Genomic DNA, 22532 nt, shown 5'->3' with positions numbered 1-22532 from the left:
AGAATTTCTGGTGAACTGAAATTGTATATACATAAAAATAAACAACAAAATAGCTCCCCAAGTCAGGAACATTTTATTGTTTACAATCTGTTTCAGGTTTCTTTCCTGTAAAAATGTATGAACAAAGTAAAACTTTACTGTGGTGTAGCAATCTACAATGAAACAGGGTTTCAAAACAGGGTCAAAAAAAGAGTACAAAAATGCTTCACTTATTACAGCACAAAAGCTTTGGAAAGTATTTGTGTGTAAGTTGGTTCCAATTCTACGAACGTAATGTATTAACAATGAGGAACCTGTCATTACAAACAAAATAATTATTGGCATATTTTGGAGTATTTCTGCTACTGCGTCATATTTACAGAGTATGACCAGCAGTGTTGCCAGATGGGTAGTTTCCAGGATATTTTAAATAAAAATGTGCGAGCATAAATGGGCTTGGGCGTGTGGATTTACAGTTAGATTTGTATAGACAAAATCACGTCTGGTCAGTTTTTGTGGACTCAGTGGGTTATTGGGCAGTGTACTGTCAATGAAATCTGTCAACCTTGATGACCATCCTTGGTATAGTGACGTGCAACAATTAACTTTGTCAAGTCTTTTGCCATTCAGCTGACTAAATTAAAGGTAAACAAATAAACTTGTTAAAGTTACAGTAGCTATCATATTCAAATAATGTTAACTAATCAATTCAGGACTAGACGTTAGCTGTTGGTGTCCAACTCACATTCATATAGTTTGCTAGGTAGTCAGTTTAGTAAAGTGCAAAATATTGGCAACATCATCTCCTCACAACGGAGGTGAAAACTTTAACGTCATCAAAGTTTACATTATTTTAGCTAAACCTAGCTACCATCATGCAAAAACTAGCAAGATTTCTTCATATATTAATTGTTACCATACTAAGAACATTAGCTATCTAGTTGCATTAGCACCGACGTCATTACACAAACATATCACTGCATAAATAAACTCAAACGTTAGCTATATTTTCCTGCAAGAACTAAAGGCAGGACTAATTTAAAAGCCATTGCTTTCGCCTCCGTTTATAATGTTTGCTCTGCGCCGCAAAGCGGCTCCCCTTCCTCTCCGGAGCTCCACCTCGCTGGTGTACTAACAACTGGCAGGAGAGTGATGGCAGCTGCGAATCCCGAGGACACACTTGTTTCCAATCACTGTTTAGTTGTGTTTATATTCTGTTTTTCACCCACAGCTCCTGACGGATTATTGTTTTTATGAGGAAAGAAAAGTAAAATATTTTAATCGTTCGTTTTAATTTACGCATTTGTAATACTCGCACCATCACACAGTTGAATGAAATCCCTTATCAAGTTTGACCTATTGAACGAGGGTCCGGAAAAATTGCTTTCCAATGTTAGTTTTTTATGCTAAAAAGTAGGCTATATCAAAACAGTACTTCAGGCAGTAGTGTTAGTCCACAAGAAATTTTAACTGGGTATTGTTTTCACAGAACAAGAAACCAGGTAGGCCTAGTTCAACTGGTCCGCAATAGAAATCTCACGATTTGAACCCAGGTCGCCCATGTGAAATTGTCAGTATAGCCTCTTGTCTCTATCCTGAACAAATCTTATTTTGCCACTGGACCTTTTAATAGTTAATTGGCCATTCATGAATGACACTGATACAGTTAAACTGACTAACATTTCTTACTAAGTTTACCTCCACCACAAATAGCGTTTATGTATGGTGTTTCCCACTGGACGTTTTAACAGCGTATTAGCCAGTAATAAGCTGTACCGGTATCTACTAACTTACTGGAATAGTCATAAGAATTGAGCAATTGCTAGCGAGTCTGCCAAAGCTATTTCATTTCATGACATAAGAACGCATTTTTTTCTTTCATTCGTGAATGACATTTATACAATAACTATCAATAAAGGAGACGATAACTACGTTTTTCATCAAGAGAAAATACGAGAGAATCGTGGAATCTACCAGAAATAATTAATAAATGTTGTTGCTCTCAATAGACTCTTGTCTAGAAGTCTGCATTGCAGTTTCCGGTTTACTTACTAATACTCATCCGCATTAGTAAACACCTAAACTCACAACAAGATGAGTGATGCTGTTGTACAGGAAAAAAATTAATATAATGTACGTGACTCATTTAAGTTTCAAGGTACAAGTGGGGCATCATTTTAATCAGGAGAATGTCCTCTTTTTAATAAAATATGGCTTGCGCCATTCAATGACTTCAAACGCTAGACTAGAAATTGTCAGAAAAGATGATTTTTTTTATATACTTCCATGTAACGCAGGTTTAAGCTCAATTAATACCATATAGGACAGATGTTTACTTCCTATGCCAGTTGTTATTTTTCAGTTTCGTTGTGAATTGAGGTTACAGTAGTAAAATAAAAGAGGAGACCTGTTTTTGGTGCTTTTTTGAGGCTATGGAATTTTAAGCTTAATTCAGGTTAGAAGAGGCAGAACGAAGGTTCGTTTCAATTCACTTGCTATGGGGACACGCTAGCGTTCCAGCTAAGCCAGCGTTCTTTTGCCGTTTTTGAGGCTAGGGTGAATTTTAATGAGTTCTATTGTCATGCCTAATTCTACACTAAAAAGGAACAAATCGCTAACTAGCTTAGCCGATAGCCGGCAGGCACACCACAGTAAACTACTTACCCTCGTAGTTGTGCAGATAACTCGATACGTAGAGTTTGAATCCCTTGTTCCGCTTGCTTGTTGGAGCAGGGGACCAGGCATCAACAATTCGATGGACATCACTAATGCTTATTTTAGGCAGGTCTTGGAGATATCTACTAAAAACTGAAATTTTGGGTGACGCGGGTGATCGCCTTAAGCAAACCGGAAAATGATATGCCGACATCTGGCTAAAGCGGAAGTTCGTCCATACGCTTGTGCACAGAGCCTATAGATTCGAACTTAGGTCTTCCACATGAGAGTCACTGTCTTTAACCACTACGCCATGCCATTACACATTTCAGCAGTCGTTAGACTCCATTGAGGATTGTGTTAAACAGACTAATGTTTCTTACTAAGTTTACCTCCACCATCTTACTAAGTTTACCTCTATGAACTGTATTGCTTTTGCCACTTGCCATTTTAACAGCTTATTAGCCAGTAATAGGCTTACTAGCATCTACTAACTTCCTAGGAATAATTTCTAGCGAGACTGAAGATGAAATTTTCCATGCCAGAAACAGTCACAATATAACCATAAACTGTTTTATTTCAGGCTTACTATAATGTAGATATAGCCGGTCAGTCAGTCACTCAGTCACTCACTCATTCACTCACTCAGTAAGAGACATTCACTCTTCTTGGCCGGCTCCGCTTACGCAGTCCAGCAAAAAGATTATAATGATTGTCATGTTTGTGACAACTTCAATTTAGATTATACTGATGTTTATTGCAGTGTCAGAATTCTTACCTTAGAGAGAACAGCCTCTGGACTCAGCCATGAGTCTCACTGCGTTCTTTGCCACGTCTCTCTCACAAATATGTGTTGATTGGCTATTACAGTGTTGATTGGCTATTTACTTGTGATGTATAACCAGTCAGATAATTCTGCGGGTGGGACATTGAGCAATACAAACAGGAACCTTTCAGAGAGATGCGGCTGCCAGAGAAGCGCATCCGCAATCATATCAGACCGATTGTTGTATATGAATATCGGATCCAATTATCAGGCAGGCTGATAATTGGTCGCCCCTACTCTCTAGTCTCCATCCCTCTCTCACCTCTTCACTCTCCATCCCTCTTTGTCTGTGGTCAGTATACAGAGGGGGTCTGTAATGGCTGTAATTGGTGCCGGTGTTTTAATAAAGGTCATTGGATTGTTTCCCATGCTGCTTCTTCGGCTGTCACCCGGGAGGACATCCTTTGTTGTCATGGAGATAGCTTACTGCCATGGAGCAATGCTCTGAGCTTGACCCGGTTACGGTCATATTGTCAGAGGTAGATATGTGTCATCTCTAGAACAGGTTCGAGATGGCATGGTTGATAAAGGGCATCTCTAGATCAGGTTCTACAGTGGAAAAGTCTACACACCCCTGGTAAAATGCCAGGTTATGATGTAAAAGAATGAGATAAATATAAATCATGTGAGAATTTTATCCACTTTTAATGTGACCTATAATGTGAACAATTCAATTGAAAAACAAACTGAAATCTTTGAGGGGGAAAAAAGAAAAAGAAAACCTTACAACATCCTGGTTGCATAAGTGTGCATACCTTGTTATAACTGGGGATGTGTCTGTGTTCAGAATTAACCAATCACATTCAAACTCTTGTTAAATAGAAGTCATTACACACCTGCCATCATTTAAAGTCACTCTGATTAATCACAAAAAGTTCAGCTGTTCTAGTAGGATTTTCCTGATATTTTCTTAGTTGCATCTCAGAGCAAAAGCCATGGTCCGCAGAAAGCTTCCAAAGCATCAGAGGGATCTTATTGCTAAAATATATCAGTCAGGAGAAGGGTACAAAATAATTTCCAAAGCATTAGATATACCATGGAACACAGTGAAGACAGTCATCAAGTGGAGAAAATACGGCTCAACAGAGACATTACCAAGAACTGGACGTTTCTTACAAAGAAAAACATCCAAGCCCGGCGGAAGTTTGCAAAAACAAACATCAAGTCCCCCAAAAGCATGTGGGAAAATGTGTCATGGTCGGATGAAACCAAGGTTGAAATTTTTGGTCATAATTCCAAAAGATATGTTTGGCGCAAAAACAACACTGCACATCACCCAAAGAACACCATACCCACAGTAAAGCATGGTGGTGGCAGCATCATGCTTTGGGGCTGTTTTTCTTCAGCTGGAACTGGGGCCTTAGTCAGGGTGGATTGAATTATGAACAGTTCCAAATACCAGGCAATTTTGGCACAAAACCTTCAGGCTTCCATTAGAAAGCTGAAGATGAAGTTCACCTTTCAGCATGACAACGACACAAAGCACACATCAAAATCCACAAAAGCATGGCTTCACGAGAGAAAGATTTTTGGAATGGCCCAGCCAGAGCCCAGACCTGAATCCAATTGAACATCTGGGGGGTGATGAGAAGAGGGCTTTACACAGGAGATGTCCTCGCAATCTGACAGATTTGGAGCACTTTTACAAAGAAGAGTGGGCAAATATTGCCACGTCAAGGTGTGCCATGCTAATAGACTCCTACACAAAAAGACTGAGAGCTGTAATAAAATCAAAAGGTGCTTCAGCTAAGTATTATTTCAAGGGTGTGCATACTTATGCAACCAGGTTATTGTGAGTTTTACATTTAAATGATTGTCATGTCTGTGACAACTTCAATTTAGATTATACCCCAATTGAATTATTCAAGTTATAGGTCACATTAAAAGACAAAAATGTTCTGACATGATTTATCTTTGTCTCATTCTTTTACATCACAAGAACCTGGCATTTTAACAGGGGTGTGTAGACTTTTTATATCCACTGTAGATGGCATGGTTAAAATGGGTCATCTCTAGAACAGGTTCTAGATCACATGGTTGATATGGGTCATCACTGGAACAGAACAATGATATAGCACCACTGTTTCAGGTTGAACCACTGGAAATGTAGTGATCAGTGGAAAACATTGAGAAAATGGTTCTCTGTGGTGCTGTTGGGAATATGAACAGGAACATAGAGAGTATAAACACGGGTGAAGGGAAGGCTGTATGTATCCCCAAAGAGAGCACAACCTATGTGTATGGATGTATTCCTAACTTATCTAGGCTATATAACTGGGACAAGAAGATCCCCAAATCGGGGACAAAACAGAGAAAGTTCTTCATAACCCCTATTTTTGCTTAAAATGTTCACGTTACTATTGGGGTTAGGATTAACAATAGGGTTAGGATTATGTTTAGGAAAGGTTAGTATAATTAGGATTTATTGCAATCAACTTTGCTGTCCCATTTAGATTGCTGAATAAACTTGTGAGTGTGTAAATGTGTGTGTGTGTGTGTGTGTGAGTGAATAAAATATAAGACAACAGCAGGTTTTACGGATGGCCTGCTTTTCTGTTTCACTCAGCTCATGCTGAATTACCATACGACACTTTACTGCTGAAAAAACTTTCACACCCACACTCACTCCCACACACACAACTTGGCACAAAAAAACTAAATGTTGGGCACAGAGGAAGCATATTTACACAAACACACCCACATAGTGCATTTATCAGACACACAGGCTGAGGTTTATGCCTCTGCGTTCATCTACACAGTTACTCTGTAAAAACAAGCCTTCAGATAATACTGACTTATCTATTAGCTACTTACTGACGTGTTGGAGTAGAGGTGTGAGGAACTAGAGATGGGTGTGTGTATTAGCTACATAACTTACATGTTTACGCAATCAATTTCGGTGTCCAAATTTAGATAGCTAAGTAAACATTTGTGTGAGTGAGTGAATGTCTAGCTGTTTGTATATGCGCGTATGTCAATGTGTTTCGGTATCTGTATAAGTGTGTAGGTCAACGTGTGTGTGTATCGATATCTGTTTGTATACGTGTGTATGTCAATTTGTGTGTGTGTGTCGGTTTCTGTTTATATATGTGTGTATGTCAATGGGTGTGTGTGTGTGTGTGTCGGTATCTGTTTCTATACGTGTGTAAGCCAATGTGTGCATGTGTCCGTATCTGTTTGTATACATATGTATGTCAATTTATGTGTGTGTCGGTCTCTGTTTGTATACGCGTGCATGTCAATGTGTGTGTGTGTGTGTGTCGGTATCTGTTTCTATACATGTGTATGTCAATATGTGTGTGTATTGGTATATCTGTTTGTATACGTGTGTATGTCAATGTGTGTGTGTGTGTGTTGGTGTCTGTATACGTGTGTATGTCAATGTGTGTGTGTATGTGTCGGTATCTGTATACGTGTGTATGGCAACGTTTGTGTGTGTGTCAGTATCTGTTTATATATGTGTGTATGTCAATGTGTGTGTGTGTCAATGTGTGTGTATGTCAATGTGTGTGTATGTCAATGTGTGTGTATGTCAATGTGTGTGTATATGTTAATGTGTGTGTATGTCAATGTGTATGTATGTCAATGTGTGTGTGTCCTTTTTGTGTATGTCAATGTGTGTGTATGTCAATGTGTGTGTATGCCAATGTGCGTGTATGTCAATGTGTGTGTGTCCTTTTTTGTGTATGTTAATGTGTGTGTATGTCAATGTGTGTGTATATCAATGTGTGTGTATGTTAACGTGCGTGTGACTCACCGGCACACTGGGCTCTGACACGGCGATGCTGTTGGGGAACACGGTGGCCTTGACACACTGGAACAGAGCAGCAGCGAAACGGTACGGCTCCTCCGCACCCTCACAGCGGTCCCTCTGAGAACACCTGGAGACAGGACAGTTATTAAAGGGTTAATGTCCGGTGTAATGCTGGGTAGAAATCCACCTGTGTTCTGCCACTGTGTCAACACCTCATGCCTCGTATTGCCTAATGGGGGTAAGTGGGGTTACTAACAGGTTGTTGAGTGTGGAGCCAAACCAGAAGAAGACTAACTCGTTGACTATTAAATATCAGAACAGTACTGGGGTTATCTACTGAACCATATTGGCAGATAAGATCAACTGTCTCTAGGATGGTGTTAGGTAGTCACACACTGCCAATCAACCATGCCACTTCAAAGCTTAATAGAGATCAATACTTAATAATTATACTTACAGTCTTAGTGACTACAAAGAGAGACATACTATCAGACTCTGACAGGCTCCAAAGTATGAGAAAATGACTATGTAAAGATTCTGAGCATTCCGAACAGGCACGGCTCTCAACAGAAGGCCGCTGTGCCCACCGCCTGCAAAAGGAGGTGCCGCTGGAGCTGAATTTCCAAACTTCTCGACAAATTTTTTACAACTTTAAATCCACATATGTGCATGAGATCATAAAGACCCAGAAATAATTTTAAATCACACATCTTTGGGTAGAATTTGAAATCAATACAGATGAACTCCTATATTGGTATCAGCAAAATACCTAAATGTGCCATCACAGCAGCGAGGTTTGAGGCCCATTGCCATGAGAATGGGGCAACGACACTGTAAAGAGACAATATTCACATGAAATGTATTTTCTCTTGCCATTCATACCTCTGACTGTTTGCACATTTAACATACAATACTGCAAAATTAACACTTGAAACGCCTTTGTCCTTTTAAAACCTGTCTGTAATGTTAACTTTTTTCTATAACCCTTTCTTACATACCGTACACACACAACCCAAAACTGGACAAGATCTTGCACCTACATTTATTTATTTTATTTATTAATGCACAGTCGACACAGTGCTATTTTTTCCAACTATTATTTATGTCCACGGTTCTTGTTTTATTTCCCTTATTCCTTTTGTAGAAAATGTTGCACCAACGGCCAGAAACATACTTGGCAATAAAACTCTTTCTGATTCTGATTTTTATTTTAGTTTAATTTTCACATTTGTTATTTATTATGCCACATTACATTTTCACTTGCTTCACAAATTAAACAAAAAAGAAGCACAAAATGCTTTAAACTGAAATTGAGTTAAGATACACAGAAAAAGACAGATAGATATACAAATAATCTAGCTTGTCCCTCCATCATTCACCAGACCAGTATGCTCCCCCCCATGGCACGCGCACGCACACACACACACGCACATGCGCACACACACACACACACGCGCACATGCACACGCGCACACACACACACACACACACACACGCACTGCAGTAGGGCTGGCTGACCACATTATCTCTAATTGGCCTGGTCCAGGTCAGCCAGTGTCTGTAGGAGTATCTGTCTATGTTACTGACCAGACAGCCGGGCCAGACGCTGACATCTCTATCAGCAGGGAGAGGATGGGGGGGGGGCGGGGGGGGGGGGGCGTTCATCATGTATCATACGCCCCATCTTGTCAATGTAGCACATACTAAAAAACATGGCTGAGGTATTGCCGTCCTCCTAATGGCTAGTTCTACCTCTCCCTGTCGCTTTCCATCCTCCACGTTTTTCCCCTCATCTCATGCTGCCTTTCCATTTATCCAACTCTTCCTCCACCTCTCCCCGTCACAAACACTGACAGATGGGGAGGCAAATCTGTCTGCCGTTTCTAATGACGGTTGCTACCCGGATGGCCATTTCACAAGTCTCTTTTACATCCATAATGGCTGAAGAAAATGAACCTTAATGTGCCTTTAGACGGGTAGGGAACCAACGAGGTGGGCAGACAGGAAGGGAGGGAGAGGTGTTGTTGCCATGGTTTCAGGAGACAGACATTATCTATGTGTAGTTAGTGGTTGACCTCCTGGCTCTCTCATTAGCTGGAGAGCACGCATATGCCTCTGAATGATAACCAGGGTTCATCCCCTCCCCTCTGCTCCTTCCTCCGTCCCTCTCCCCATCCCTCCACTAGCCTGTCATTCACAGCCTCTCCAGCGCGTTCCCTGGAATCACTCAGATTCCTGAAGGGGTCCGTGCCCACATCCTTAACACACAGACCCACCCACGCTCTCCAGCACACAGACACATACTTTACTTGGTAAACACCCTGCATCCCGGCCACTGCAATGAGTTCTTAAAGAGGTCTCCAAGAGCAGCTGAAACAGTAGAGGAACCATTACAGCCAGATCTTTCAGCCCTGTCCAAGGTGCTGAAGCAGACCAGTCAGTGTTCACCTGCAGTCTTGCTGGCATCCCTGATTACAAACTATTGTATGTATAAATGTATAGACAACATATTGAATGACATGGCAGCTGTGATCATTTGCACACACAATCTATACTTACTGGAATGCAAGGAGGCGTTACACACACACACAGAGCAGGCACAGGATAGTACTGGAGAAGCCCTGGAGTCTTTGCTCTTCATCTTCCTTTCACTTGCAATTTGTATGACTTTGACATGTACATATCATGGATCGTATAGGCATTTTAAGACCTTTCCAGTGATCCCCCAAATATATTTTTTTTACTTTTGCTAAACACGTAGTCCTCAAAAAAGTTAACATTTGTGAATTTAACGTTCACCAGCTTATGTTACGCGATTCATGATTTCGTAGCATTCTACTGTATGACAAGACTCCTTCAGAAAATAGCTGCTGGCTCGGAACAAATTCATACATAGCATTGGCTTTAAAAGTCACAGCCCAAAACCACAGCTAGCACTCCTCAGGCTACTGTGGAATTACAGACATTGTTCCAGAACATCAAGTCTGATGAAACACCGCAAATGGCACATTCTACGCAGTGCAATACATGGTTGCCTCGTACATGTGGATTGACACATATGAGGTAACACCACCGTGCCGAGGCAGTTGACCTGATGGAATAGGCAGATCGTTCAGTGTGTTTTGACGGGAGCTCCACTGATCAAGAGGTCTAAAGCACTGCTTCCTTGGTGGCGGTGGTAGTGGTGGGCTAGAGAGAGGAAGACGACATGGGGAGATTCTGTCCCTCTCCTCCCACCGATCTCCTCCCGCTCACCCAGCTTTTGTCCAGCCTCCTCTAAAGTGGAGGTGTGGGAAGGGTTTGATTGAGCCATGTTTAAAGAAAGGGGGACTAAATGACACAGATTTACCCCCTGTCAGTCCCTCCTGCTTGGGACTGGACTGCCAAATTGACAAACCTTTGGAAGGGGCAGTGGAGTTTTGATTCCCTCTCAGAGAAACTTGATTTTTGTCGACACTTCTGCTTGGCTTTTTAAAAGGTCAAAGGTCATCTAGGAGTAGAAGGAACGTGAATGGGAAAAACTCTCGCAAAGAAATGTTATTCGGGAAATGACGTGTTCAGAGCTGGAAACGCCCAAATAAATGTGTAGTGTCACAACATCGATTTTAGCTTAAGACAACCGAAAGATAAAAGGATAAGAACAATGTCATGCATGTATGGATTTCTCCTTTGAGATAATAAAGCTGATTTATTAAAACACTTGAAAAGGATGCTCAGAAACTATTCTCAGAGAGAGGCAGCTATCAAGGAGTGAAGGACACTAACAAACACAACGCTCAACCACTTGAGCGCTTATCTGTATGAGGGTTACAACAGCGTGCAGTAGAGGAGTGGAGGAGAGGAAAACCCGTTTTTTTTTTCCAAATGAGAATGTCACAGTGTCAGATGGAATAAAAGGGGGAAGGGAGGGAGACTATGTCTAGTGAACACAACAGATTCACCATGGAAAGCCTTAGTGTTTGTTCCAGTAGGTCTCCTGTCCTCTCCTACATTGGTGGACGCCCGTTTGGGGACGCGGCGTCTCTTTCCCAGTCATAGCACATCATCGCCCCGCCATCTTGAATGAGGAGCGATGACTGACAACAGCCATGTGCTGGGCTACGCAGTGCCGTCCTCAGCTACACACAGACATTTGTGCAAAATTGAGTGTTTCTGGCTCTCTGTTGAGTGCTGCAGCCTCCCTGTGTGTGTTCGTGAGTGTGTGTGTAGGTGTGTGTGTGTGTGTGTATATGAATATCCATTCAAATGGAGGGGGCGTGAGGGAAAGCAGGGGATGTTAAGTTATTCAGAGTGACTCGTGAGGCACAGCGTTGAGGTCTTAGCAGAGTTCAGCACAGGCATGGGGACAGTAGAGCCAAGCCTCTCAGACACTGACGAGTCACACAGGACAACAACAACACCTCCATGTATGGTTCATATATCTGTTAGAAATGGTGACAATGCGAAGCCCAGCAAAAGGGCTCACAGAGGGGGGACGAAGGAATGAGAGAAAGAGAGAAGGCAGGCTCTCTAACACACTCCACTAATGGGGAACCAAATTAGTTTATTAATAATTGGCTTATGAGTAATACAATAATTGGATCCCCTCCCACCCCCCCCCCCCCCCACCCCCACCCCCAACATGTCTCAGGATATAAGCGGCACAGGGAAGCCAGGAGGGAGGAGGTCGATTGGGCAGGAGATAAAAATGACAAGATCCCAGGCTGTCATATCAAGCCCATCTTCATGGTAATAACAGCGCGGTAGGTAAATACGCTGTCGCGATGAATAAAGGACAGCAGTGGATGTGAGCATGGCTCAGATGGATACACGGTCCGCGGATATGTCGGGAATGTTTGTTGATCGATATCTCGTCAGCAGTTTGTTCGGAAAAGAAAGACGGATGCCGTGTCAGAGTCACAGCGCTGCCTTTGGACACGTTTAACCTGCACACACAGTGGGACACGTTTAACCTGCACACACAGAGGGACACGTTTAACCTGCACACACAGAGGGACACGTTTAACCTGCACACACAGAGGGACACGTTTAACCTGCACACACAGAGGGACACGTTTAACCTGCACACACAGAGGGACACGTTTAACCTGCACACACAGAGGGACACGATTAACCTGCACACACAGAGGGACACGATTAACCTGCACACACAGAGGGACACGTTTAACCTGCACACACAGAGGGACACGTTTAACCTGCACACACAGAGGGACACGTTTAACCTGCACACACAGTGGGACACGATTAACCTGCACACACAGTGGGACACGATTAACCTGCACACACAGAGGGACACGTTTAACCTGCACACACAGAGGGACACGTTTAACCTGCACACACAGAGGGACACGTTTAACCTGCACACACAGAGGGACACGTTTAACCTGCACACACAGAGGGACACGTTTAACCTGCACACACAGAGGGACACGTTTAACCTGCACACACAGAGGGACACGTTTAACCTGCACACACAGAGGGACACGTTTAACCTGCACACACAGAGGGACACGTTTAACCTGCACACACAGTGGGACACGATTAACCTGCACACACAGAGGGACACGTTTAACCTGCACACACAGTGGGACACGTTTAACCTGCACACACAGAGGGACACGTTTAACCTGCACACACAGAGGGACACGTTTAACCTGCACACACAGAGGGACACGTTTAACCTGCACACACAGAGGGACACGTTTAACCTGCACACACAGAGGGACACGCCCGTAATGGTCCAATACAGCCATTATCATTACTCTGCTTATCGTTGTTGCCATTGGGAAACAAGTGGATATGTTTTTGTTTTGTGCGCTTGACATCAGTCAGGAAGGCTCATCTATGAGAGGCTACTCTACCATGTTGAGGTCTGGGCTACTGCTGTCTGGACGAACTGTCAAATTATGACAGGTCAAAGGATAGCTTACAGGGGACGACAGGGGCAAAAATCGAAACTCAGTATTTCTGCCAATTTGCGGTACTGGAATATAGACTGTTTAATTAACCCTACTGTAGATTTGACAGGGGGTCGTAGAGAGCTGGGTTTTAATTTAAGAAACACTATTTAAGCAGTGGGACACATCCCAAATAAGTTTCTCTGAAATAAAGATTCGGGCTGGGACCCAAACCCCAGACCCACGGCCGGCGATGTAGCAAGACTGTGTGTGTGTGTGTGTGTGTGTGGCTTGCCAGGATGCTGTACAAATCATTGGACAGCGTTTACACTAATCACATTGATCTGAGGACGTGGATGGATGCCTCTCCAATTTACACTGTCTGACATGGTGGAAAGAAAAGAAAAAAAGGACTGTGGGTGGGAAAGAAGGACAGATGGAGCAAAACAAAACACAAGACCGAGACAGATATAGAGACAGAGAAACAGAGAGATGGAGATACAGACAGTAAGAGAGGGAAGTAAAAACACACAGAAAGAGAGAGAAAGACAGAGATGCAGAGAATTAGAGAGACGGAGATTGAAGCTTTATCTTTCACCAGGTGGTTCTTCGTGTGAAGAGTCCCCTCCCTCACACTAGGTCTGATACCCTGTGGACTGCCTGAGGGTTTATCTGCAGAGAGACAGTGTGTGTACAATGCCCATCAGTGACGGTGCAGGGTGTGAGTGTGTATCTGTATACAGCATGTGTGTGTGTGTGGGCCTGTATGTTTATACAGCGCGTGTGTGCCTTTATGTTTATACAGCCTGTGTGTGTGTGTGCGCGCGCGTGTGTGTGTATGTTAAATACAGCATGTGTGTGTATGCACGTGTGTTCACGGCATTAACAAAGGCTGAGTTATGCTCTGCAGGCCTCATCCTTCACTAGCCTGCAGCCGCTATACAAACAAGCCTCTGTCATACAATATATGGACTGACTACAGAAACCAAGGCTGATCCAATAAGATCTATGGACTGACTACAGAAACCAAGGCTGATCCAATAAGATCTATGGACTGACTACAGAAAACAAGGTTGGTCCAATAAGATCTATGGACTGACAACAGAAAACAAGGCTGATCCAATAAGATCTATGGACTGACAACAGAAAACAAGGCTGATCCAATAAGATCTATGAACTGACTACAGAAAACAAGGCTGATCCAATAAGATCTATGAACTGACTACAGAAAACAAGGCTGATCCAATAAGATCTATGGACTGACAACAGAAAACAAGGCTGATCCAATAAGATCTATGAACTCACAACAGAAAACAAGGCTGATCCAATAAGATCTATGAACTGACAACAGAAAACAAGGCTGATCCAATACGTTTTGAGTGACTATGAAAAACAAGGCTGATCTATGGACTACACCTCATCCTTCATCCCTACTTATCCTCCGCTCCTCATCCTTCACCTCTCATCCTGCGGCCATCCTCACCCTTCACCCTCCTTCAGCTTCATTATAGAGATTGTGGAGGTAATGGTTCCTGGGGAACAGGGAATGGAGCGCTCCGAGTGGTTAACATGGCTGTCAGACGAGACCAGTTGGCCCAGTGCTGCTGGTCCTTTCAGGGACGGTCAGGGCTGAAGAGTGCTCCAGATGATGAGCTTCCTTTGAAATCAGCTTCGTTTTGATATCGAAACGCTACTGCTTTGCAGGCCTGAGTATATGCATTAAACAGTCTTCCCTTTTCCGCTCAGACTCTCTCCTCCAGTATACATTATCTGTAACAGCTGCCGGCAATTAAAAGACTGTGTGTGGAGTCTCGGGCCAATGTGGAAGAAGGGAACGAAAGAAGAAATAGACTGAAAGAAGACCTGCCACTCCAATCCTCTCCTGGCCAGCCCTGCTTGTCTCTACAGCCTTTCTTCTTTACCAGGCCTAGATAACGTGCTGCCATGTACCTAATTACCCACCTTAACATGCACAGCTTCAATGCTGGCAGGACAAGTACGAAAGGCAAGTGAAAAACAATGTGTTTGGAGAAAAAAGAAAGACAGCAATGAAGGGAAAGAGAGAGGCAGAGAAAGAAAGAAGAGCAGGGAGGGAAATACAGAGGAAGAGAGAAAGGCAATTGTAATTGAAAGGTAAAGAGGCAGAGAGAGAAAGATGTAGAGAGAGGGGGGAGAGAGAGGCAGAGAGAGGGGGGAGAGAGAGGCAGAGAGGGAGGGGGAGAGAGAGGCAGAGATAGAGGGGGATAGAGAGAGACAGAGGCAAGTAGAGAGGCACTTGTAATTGAGGTGCAAAGAGGCAGAGACAGAGGGGCAAAGAGAGAGGTAGAAAGAGAGGCAGAGAGAGTGAGGCAGAGTGATTGTTGGTGGCAGCTGTGGAAGGAGGGGGGTGATCAAAGCACTCGGTGCTTACGTGTTGCCAGCCATTCCTGAGTGTCTGGGAGAGCTGATTACAGACAGGAAGGAGAGAAAGTCAGAATGGGAAGAAGACAGAGAGGCAACTGTAGCCACCCTCTGAGAGAGACACACAGAAAGACAGAGAAGAGTGAGACAGACACACCAAGAGAGGGTGAGACAGGGACAGACACACCAGGAGAGTGTGAGACAGGGACAGGGACAGACACACCAGGACAGTGTGAGACAGGGACAGACACACCAGGACAGTGTGAGACAGGGACAGACACACCAGGACAGTGTGAGACAGGGACAGACACACCAGGAGAAGGGGGAGACAGACAGACACACCAGGAGAAGGGTAAGACAGACAGACAGACAGGCTATGAAAGAATCCTAATAAACCCCAGTGCATCTTTAAGCCTAGCTGTGTTGAGCTCCATGTGCAGACAGACATACGCTTTCCGGGGAAAGAAAATGAGCAAACATTGGAGAGAAGGAAGGCTAATTTCAGCAAGTCAACATTTATTTGGGCAAGAAGCGGCCTGGTGACCAGAAGGCAGACACAGCTGTGGAGGATAGAGCGATACCATATAGTCTTCGTCGAGAGTTTGTGCATTGGTCAATACATTTTACCAAGATAAATAAGATTCTTCATATTGTGCTTGTAAATCCAAACATTTTGCAATCTAAAACATCAGATAATAAGCACCAAGCTATGTCTACACAACGGTGCAGGTTTTGTGCAACAACATTTGAGCTTCTAACATTTGTTGGTCATGGCATTTTAAGGTGTTTATATAGGTTGCAAAAAAGAAACTCTTGGTGAAAATAGGCATTGTCGCTCAAGCCATTTCTAGGCAAATTAAGGTATGCCCTAAAAACTTACTTGAAATAAATGTATATATCGATATAGATCGATACATTTAAAAAAATTATATTTACCATGGTAGAATGACCAAAGTTAGGATGACAGAGAAAGAAAATTGTAAAGTCCAATAACAATAACCTGTCCAATAACAGGTTTGGACCATTATTTCTTTTTGCTTATAGAGTTATTTACTGTAATATAAGAACTTGTATCTATAGCTGGTTTAACTGGAGCTACATAAACCCTGCTGTATAAGCCTGGCCTGGTCAACAGGCCGTTAAAATACAGCCTTAGCCTGCACAGCGCTATGAAATGTAGTCTATGAAATGTAGTCTCACTGAACACTGCTCAGCAAGCAGGACACATCTTAGAATTTCCTGGTGTCTTTGTAAAGTAGATAAAGCAGCGCTGACAGGGCGTCCCTGGGTCAGAGGGACTGGGATTAGCCCTGGGTCAGAGGGACTGGGATTAGCCCTGGGTCAGAGGGACTGGGATTAGCCCTGGGTCAGAGGGACTGGGATTAGCCCTGGGTCAGAGGGACTGGGATTAGCCCTGGGTCAGAGGGACTGGGATTAGCCCTGGGTCAGAGGGACTGGGATTAGCCCTGGGTCAGAGGGACTGGGATTAGCCCTGGGTCAGAGGGACTGGGATTAGCCCTGGGTCAGAGGGACTGGGATTAGCCCTGGGTCAGAGGGACTGGGATTAGCCCTGGGTCAGAGGGACTGGGATTAGCCCTGGGTCAGAGGGACTGGGATTAGCCCTGGGGACAGGTGGGAGCCTGCCAGTGGGTAGGGCCGAATAGGGCACCATCATGTTGGACAGCAGATGGTCATCAGCCGTAACACTGGGGCATAACCTCTTCACCAAAGATACACGACGGACACACAAAAACACATGCACACAGCACCAGAAAAACAGCTGCACCTAAATCCTCCCCTTTCAGTCACAAGCCACCGTTTCCCTCCCAGCATCGTGCCAGCGTCATACAGATCAACACTAAGACAAGACAGAGTCAGATCATCTGCAGCACCTAGGTCCCCGGGGAAGACCTGGCAACACCACCGGAGTCCGCAGAGCCCACTGTGGCTCAAGCTAATGGCCTGCTAAATGATCCCAGCAAAGGCACGCTAACCCAAAATAATGGAGGGTGTCACCGTCCCCCACAACACCCTGTCTGCATCCCCGAATCGAGGAAAGCGCACGCTGAATTACCTTGTCGCTAGGCAATTATTGGTCCTGTCCCAACTTTGGAGTGATGTAAATGACTTTAAGTGCACTTCGCAGTGGCCGCCATTACTATAATGATGATTGCAGCTAGCGGCTCTGACACACACATTCAGCTATATGTTATTCCTTAGAGTGGAGGCTTAGAGTTTAGCAGGGTATGCATTGACTGCAGAGAGAGGGAAAAGAGAGAGAGAAAGAGAGAGAGAGTGCAAAGGAGAGAGAGAGAGAGAGAGAGAGAGAGAGAGAGGATGAAGATAGACAAAGATAGATAGAGAGACAGATAGCGAGAGAGGAAACTTTATGTCTTAGTTACTGAGACATCATCATTGAAAACACCACCCTAACCTCTGCCCAATTCAGCTTTTATAATAAATATACCAAGTGCCTTCACAACCTGAACTCAATCACACTGTACATCCCAAAATCAACACCGTACAGAAGACACTGTCAGCCTCCACTCTCTGGCTGCACATACACCAACCCTGCCCTCCCTCCCTGAGTCCCCAAACCCTGTTCACATGGAGTAAGAGACAGAACTGAGACACACGACACCACCTCTCTACACAATCCATCTTAACAGCCACTTCACAAGTCCAGTTGATTCCTTTCATCACGGCATCAAACAGGTATCTGGAAATACGCCTCAAATACCAAGGACGCTTTCACTCTCCATCTCTTTGACAACACTGACCTAAAGGCCCGATTCAATCAAACCTGCAGTTCACTATGTACACAGTAGCACTTCTTTGCTGTACTGTATGCGCATCCACAACAACTGAAATGCCCACCCCCAACCATGTATATCTTTACTTAGAACTGTTTGGCACATAGGTCATTTTAAATAAAGACAGCATAAAACCCCTTTGGCGGGGTGGAATGAATCCCAGCCTTAGATTGCAATGGTCTCTCAGTACTGGCTAGTCACCAGCAGGTGTCACTCATGGCTTCTGAGGCAGGGAGTGAAGAGCCTGTACAGGTGGGTGAAGGAGAGTTCACAGAGCTGTGACCTTAGAGCCTTATCACGACAGAACAGGCCAACTGTCGCTCAACACAAGACACATGACACAGACAAACCGTGAGACAGCTGGCTCTGAACTTGTTGTACAGATGAGAGACGCCCTTTACTTGAAGCACTAAGTACATGCCCATATAGCCCTCTGGTCTCCGCAGAATTACATTTTGCTACACATTTCAGTCAGGGACTGGTTTCACTGCAGACATAAATGAAGGGTGTTTCACAAAACAGTAGTCAGTGATTTGATCATATATATCGCATACAATCCATAATTCAGGTGCTGCAAGTGACAATCAGTCTCCATTGTTTATTTGGTGGATGTCATTACTCGTCAGTCTCGTGTACTTGGCACAGGGATACATGTTGTGTGGTAAAAGCTCAGGGATACATTTTGTGTGTTAAAAGCACTGGGATATGTTTTGTGTGGTAAAAGCGCAGTGATACGTTTTGTGTGGTAAAAGTAGAGGGATACATTTTGTGAGGTAAAAGCACAGGGATACGTTTTCTGTGGTAAAAGCAGGGGGATACATGTTTTGTGGTAAAAGCAGGGGGATACATTTTGTGAGGTAAAAGCACTGGGATTCATTTTGTGTGGCAAAAGCACTGGGATAAGTTTTGTGATGTAAAAGCACATGGATATGTTTTGTGAGGTAAAAGCACTGAGATACGTTTTGTGAGGTAAAAGCACTGGGCTACATTTTGTGAGGTAAAAGCATTGGGATATGTTTTGTGAGGTAAAAGCACAGGGACTACTCACATGTTGTGTAGGACACACCAACCACAGTGGGGGTCTCCAGAACTGAGGCACTCTCCACACGTCCCATACTGATCACATGACTCTATGGGGACCTGGGTCACCTGCAAGACAACACAAAAGTGTTACAACATACTTCTTCCAAGTGTAGTTAGGTTGGAGTGTGGTGTGGTGTCTGCACGAAGTCAGCCTTTCTGTAGTAGAAATGGAAAGAGTGGCCTAGAGAATAAATCAATAAGAGAGAAGACAACTGAAGACATTTTGATTCATCCATGCTAAATAATGCATTAGGTATTATTGGGATGGTGTATGAATGTGTATGTCTAGTGGTATATTGACGTCATTGGATATTAGACACTTGAGTCATGAGTCTTATCGATTTCATCTCATTTAACCATGCAACTGCTCACTCCCCCAGCCTTCCAGCCAGGCCAATGTAGAAGTACAGGGGAGAACGGTGGAGAACAGGGGAGAACAGCAGAGAACAGGGCAGAACAGGGGAGAACAGCAGAGAACAGGGGAGAACAGGGCAGAACAGGGGAGAACTGTGGAGAACAGGGGAGCGAAGGCTGCCGAAGCATCTGGACAGCCTCATACCAGCCTCTCCTCGTACCTCGTACCAGCACATTACACAGTCCTTTGTGTTGCCTAGTGCATCTGTACAACTAGGTAGAGCCTGTACAAACACTGTCTGTGAAGACAAAACACTCAGACACACATATCCATGTCCCAAGGCCCCTATGAGACACACGCACACACAGAATACATTTTTTAACCAATGTGGTGTTTCCCTGGACGCTGGGGGGGGAAAAAAAGAACATGTACATGTATCCTGAAGACACAATTTTCCAAACATGATTCCCACAATGACAAACTGTAAAGAAACACTCCTACAAAGGACCCAACCCAGCCGCCCTCCCTCCCCCAACCAGTGTCTCTGTGTCTGGCCGTGTCTTGGCTCGCTTGGTAATGGCATTCATTAGAACAGCGGCCAAGGCGGGTCAATAGGTGGGATCGATGCTCTCTTCCATTTCACTGCGATGCCATGGTATGGCCTCTCGCTACTAAGAAATGCTCAACCTAGTCGCTCCACTACAGTGGACCTGCTTTAATAACGTTATAATGACTGGCTCTGGGAATAAACACCAGTGCTTACGAACGCACATCACCCTCACACACACACACACACACACACATCATGTTCAGCAGTGAATGCCTATGGCAATGGGAACATCGTGTCACTACTGTGTTGATATTGCCACTTGAGTGAATGCATGGGGATTAGAGAGCAAGGTAAACTGACTTTTCACCCAGCAACCTGCACTCACACACATCTCTTCACATTTTGCATGACAAAACAAATATGTTTGCACTTGTTTATAGAGTGGGCAATGATCTACATTCAAACACACAAACACACACACAGTGGTCTGCTGTAGGGACTGATTGTGATCCAGATGGTGTGACCCACACGTCCACTGAGTCAGGTCCACGCTACTCTACCGACATGACACTTCCTCTTCCTTCCTCAGGCTGCCACGCCTTGGTGTCTCTCTCCATCCATCTGTCAGGTCACATCCGGCCAGGAGGAATACTCCAGCTCACATCTCTGGGTCCATCCGCCTGGTCACATCCGGCCAAGAGGAATACTCCAGCTCACATCTCTGGGTCCATCTGTCAGGTCACATCCGGCCAGGAGGAAAACTCCAGCTCACATCTCTGGGTCCATCTGTCCGGTCACATCCGGCCAAGAGGAATACTCCAGCTCACATCTCTGGGTCCATCTGTCCGGTCACATCCGGCCAAGAGGAATACTCCAGCTCACATCTCTGGGTCCATCTGTCCGGTCACATCCGGCCAAGAGGAATACTCCAGCTCACATCTCTGGGTCCATCTGTCCGGTCACATCCGGCCAAGAGGAATACTCCAGCTCACATCTCTGGGTCCATCTGTCCGGTCACATCCGGCCAAGAGGAAAACTCCAGCTCACATCTCTGGGTCCATCTGTCCGGTCACATCCGGCCAGGAGGAATACTCCAGCTCACATCTCTGGGTCCATCTGTCAGGTCACATCCGGCCAAGAGGAATACTCCAGCTCACATCTCTGGGTCCATCTGTCCGGTCACATCCGGCCAAGAGGAATACTCCAGCTCACATCTCTGGGTCCATCTGTCCGGTCACATCCGGCCAGGAGGAATACTCCAGCTCACATCTCCGGGTCCATCTGTCTGGTCACATCCGGCCAGGAGGAATACTCCAGCTCACATCTCTGGGTCCATCTGTCCAGTCACATCCGGCCAGGAGGAATACTCCAGCTCACATCTCTGCCTCCATCTGTTTGGTCCCATCCAGCCAGGAGTGAATTCTCCAGCTCACATCTCTGGTGCCAGGAGAGCCTTCTCCAAACTGTCATAAGGTCAGATACCATGCTGCTTATCTCCACATAACAAATTAACAGAGTGAATGCAGAGTCACAGCATGACTCACAATGAATGAATTACAGTGAGATTCAGATCTACAGGCAGAGTCAGAAATGAGCAACCAATATGATTACAACTATGTCCTTAGGAAAGTATCTTTATTTTGAAAGCAGCTGGTATAAGATGCAAATACACACGGGAGTTCTGATTGACAGGCCTGTTGCCTGGTTATTCATCCCCATCTCTCTGTTCAGATCCATGGCCAGTCTAAGACTGGGCCCGCTGGGAGGGAGGAGCTGAGTAACACCCCTTTTGGTGCTTTGAAGAGGCCGGAGTGTTCTTCAAAGACACTATCACCCTGTACTGGGGATGGGTGGGCTAGGGTGGACTGGGGAGGGAGACCTACAGTCTCCCACCTGTCCCTAAGTCTGTACTGAGGCCCCCCAAACACAAAGGGAGCTATTGACACGCAAGTCAGGGCGTCGACCGCGGCTGTACTCTGTGCACGAGTCTCCACGCTCACTCCTGTTACATTAACCCCTCTCACACACACACACACACACATAGAGGGGAGCTCAGATGGGCTGGACGTGGTAAGGTGGGGGTTGGGGGAATGGACCCAGTCAGACTTCAGTGCTCCAGGACAAACAGGTGGCAGGCTGTAATGAGTTTCATACAGGCTGCTGGACACATCAGTAACACCACCACACACACAAACGACCACTAAAACACACACACACACA

The 22532-nt window shown here is 44.7% G+C and overlaps 1 protein-coding gene across 4 annotated transcripts in view; it reads right to left on the bottom strand.

The window, feature by feature from the left end:
- plxna2 (plexin A2) overlaps nt 1-22532 on the bottom strand; it is a 224199-nt gene that overhangs the window by 81394 nt on the left and 120273 nt on the right. For all 4 annotated transcript variants that reach the window (XM_034295893.1, XM_034295896.1, XM_034295894.1 and 1 more), the window contains exons 5-6: nt 19373-19473; nt 7218-7341 (exon numbers count right to left, since the gene is read on the bottom strand). In XM_034295893.1, coding sequence (XP_034151784.1) covers nt 7218-7341; nt 19373-19473 — 225 coding nt within the window. The remainder of the gene's footprint in view (nt 1-7217; nt 7342-19372; nt 19474-22532) is intronic.

The sequence above is a fragment of the Esox lucius genome, chromosome 12 (assembly GCF_011004845.1).
Source record: "Esox lucius isolate fEsoLuc1 chromosome 12, fEsoLuc1.pri, whole genome shotgun sequence".
Classification (NCBI taxonomy): Eukaryota; Metazoa; Chordata; class Actinopteri; order Esociformes; family Esocidae; genus Esox; species Esox lucius.
This window is presented reverse-complemented; position numbering and strand designations above follow the sequence as displayed.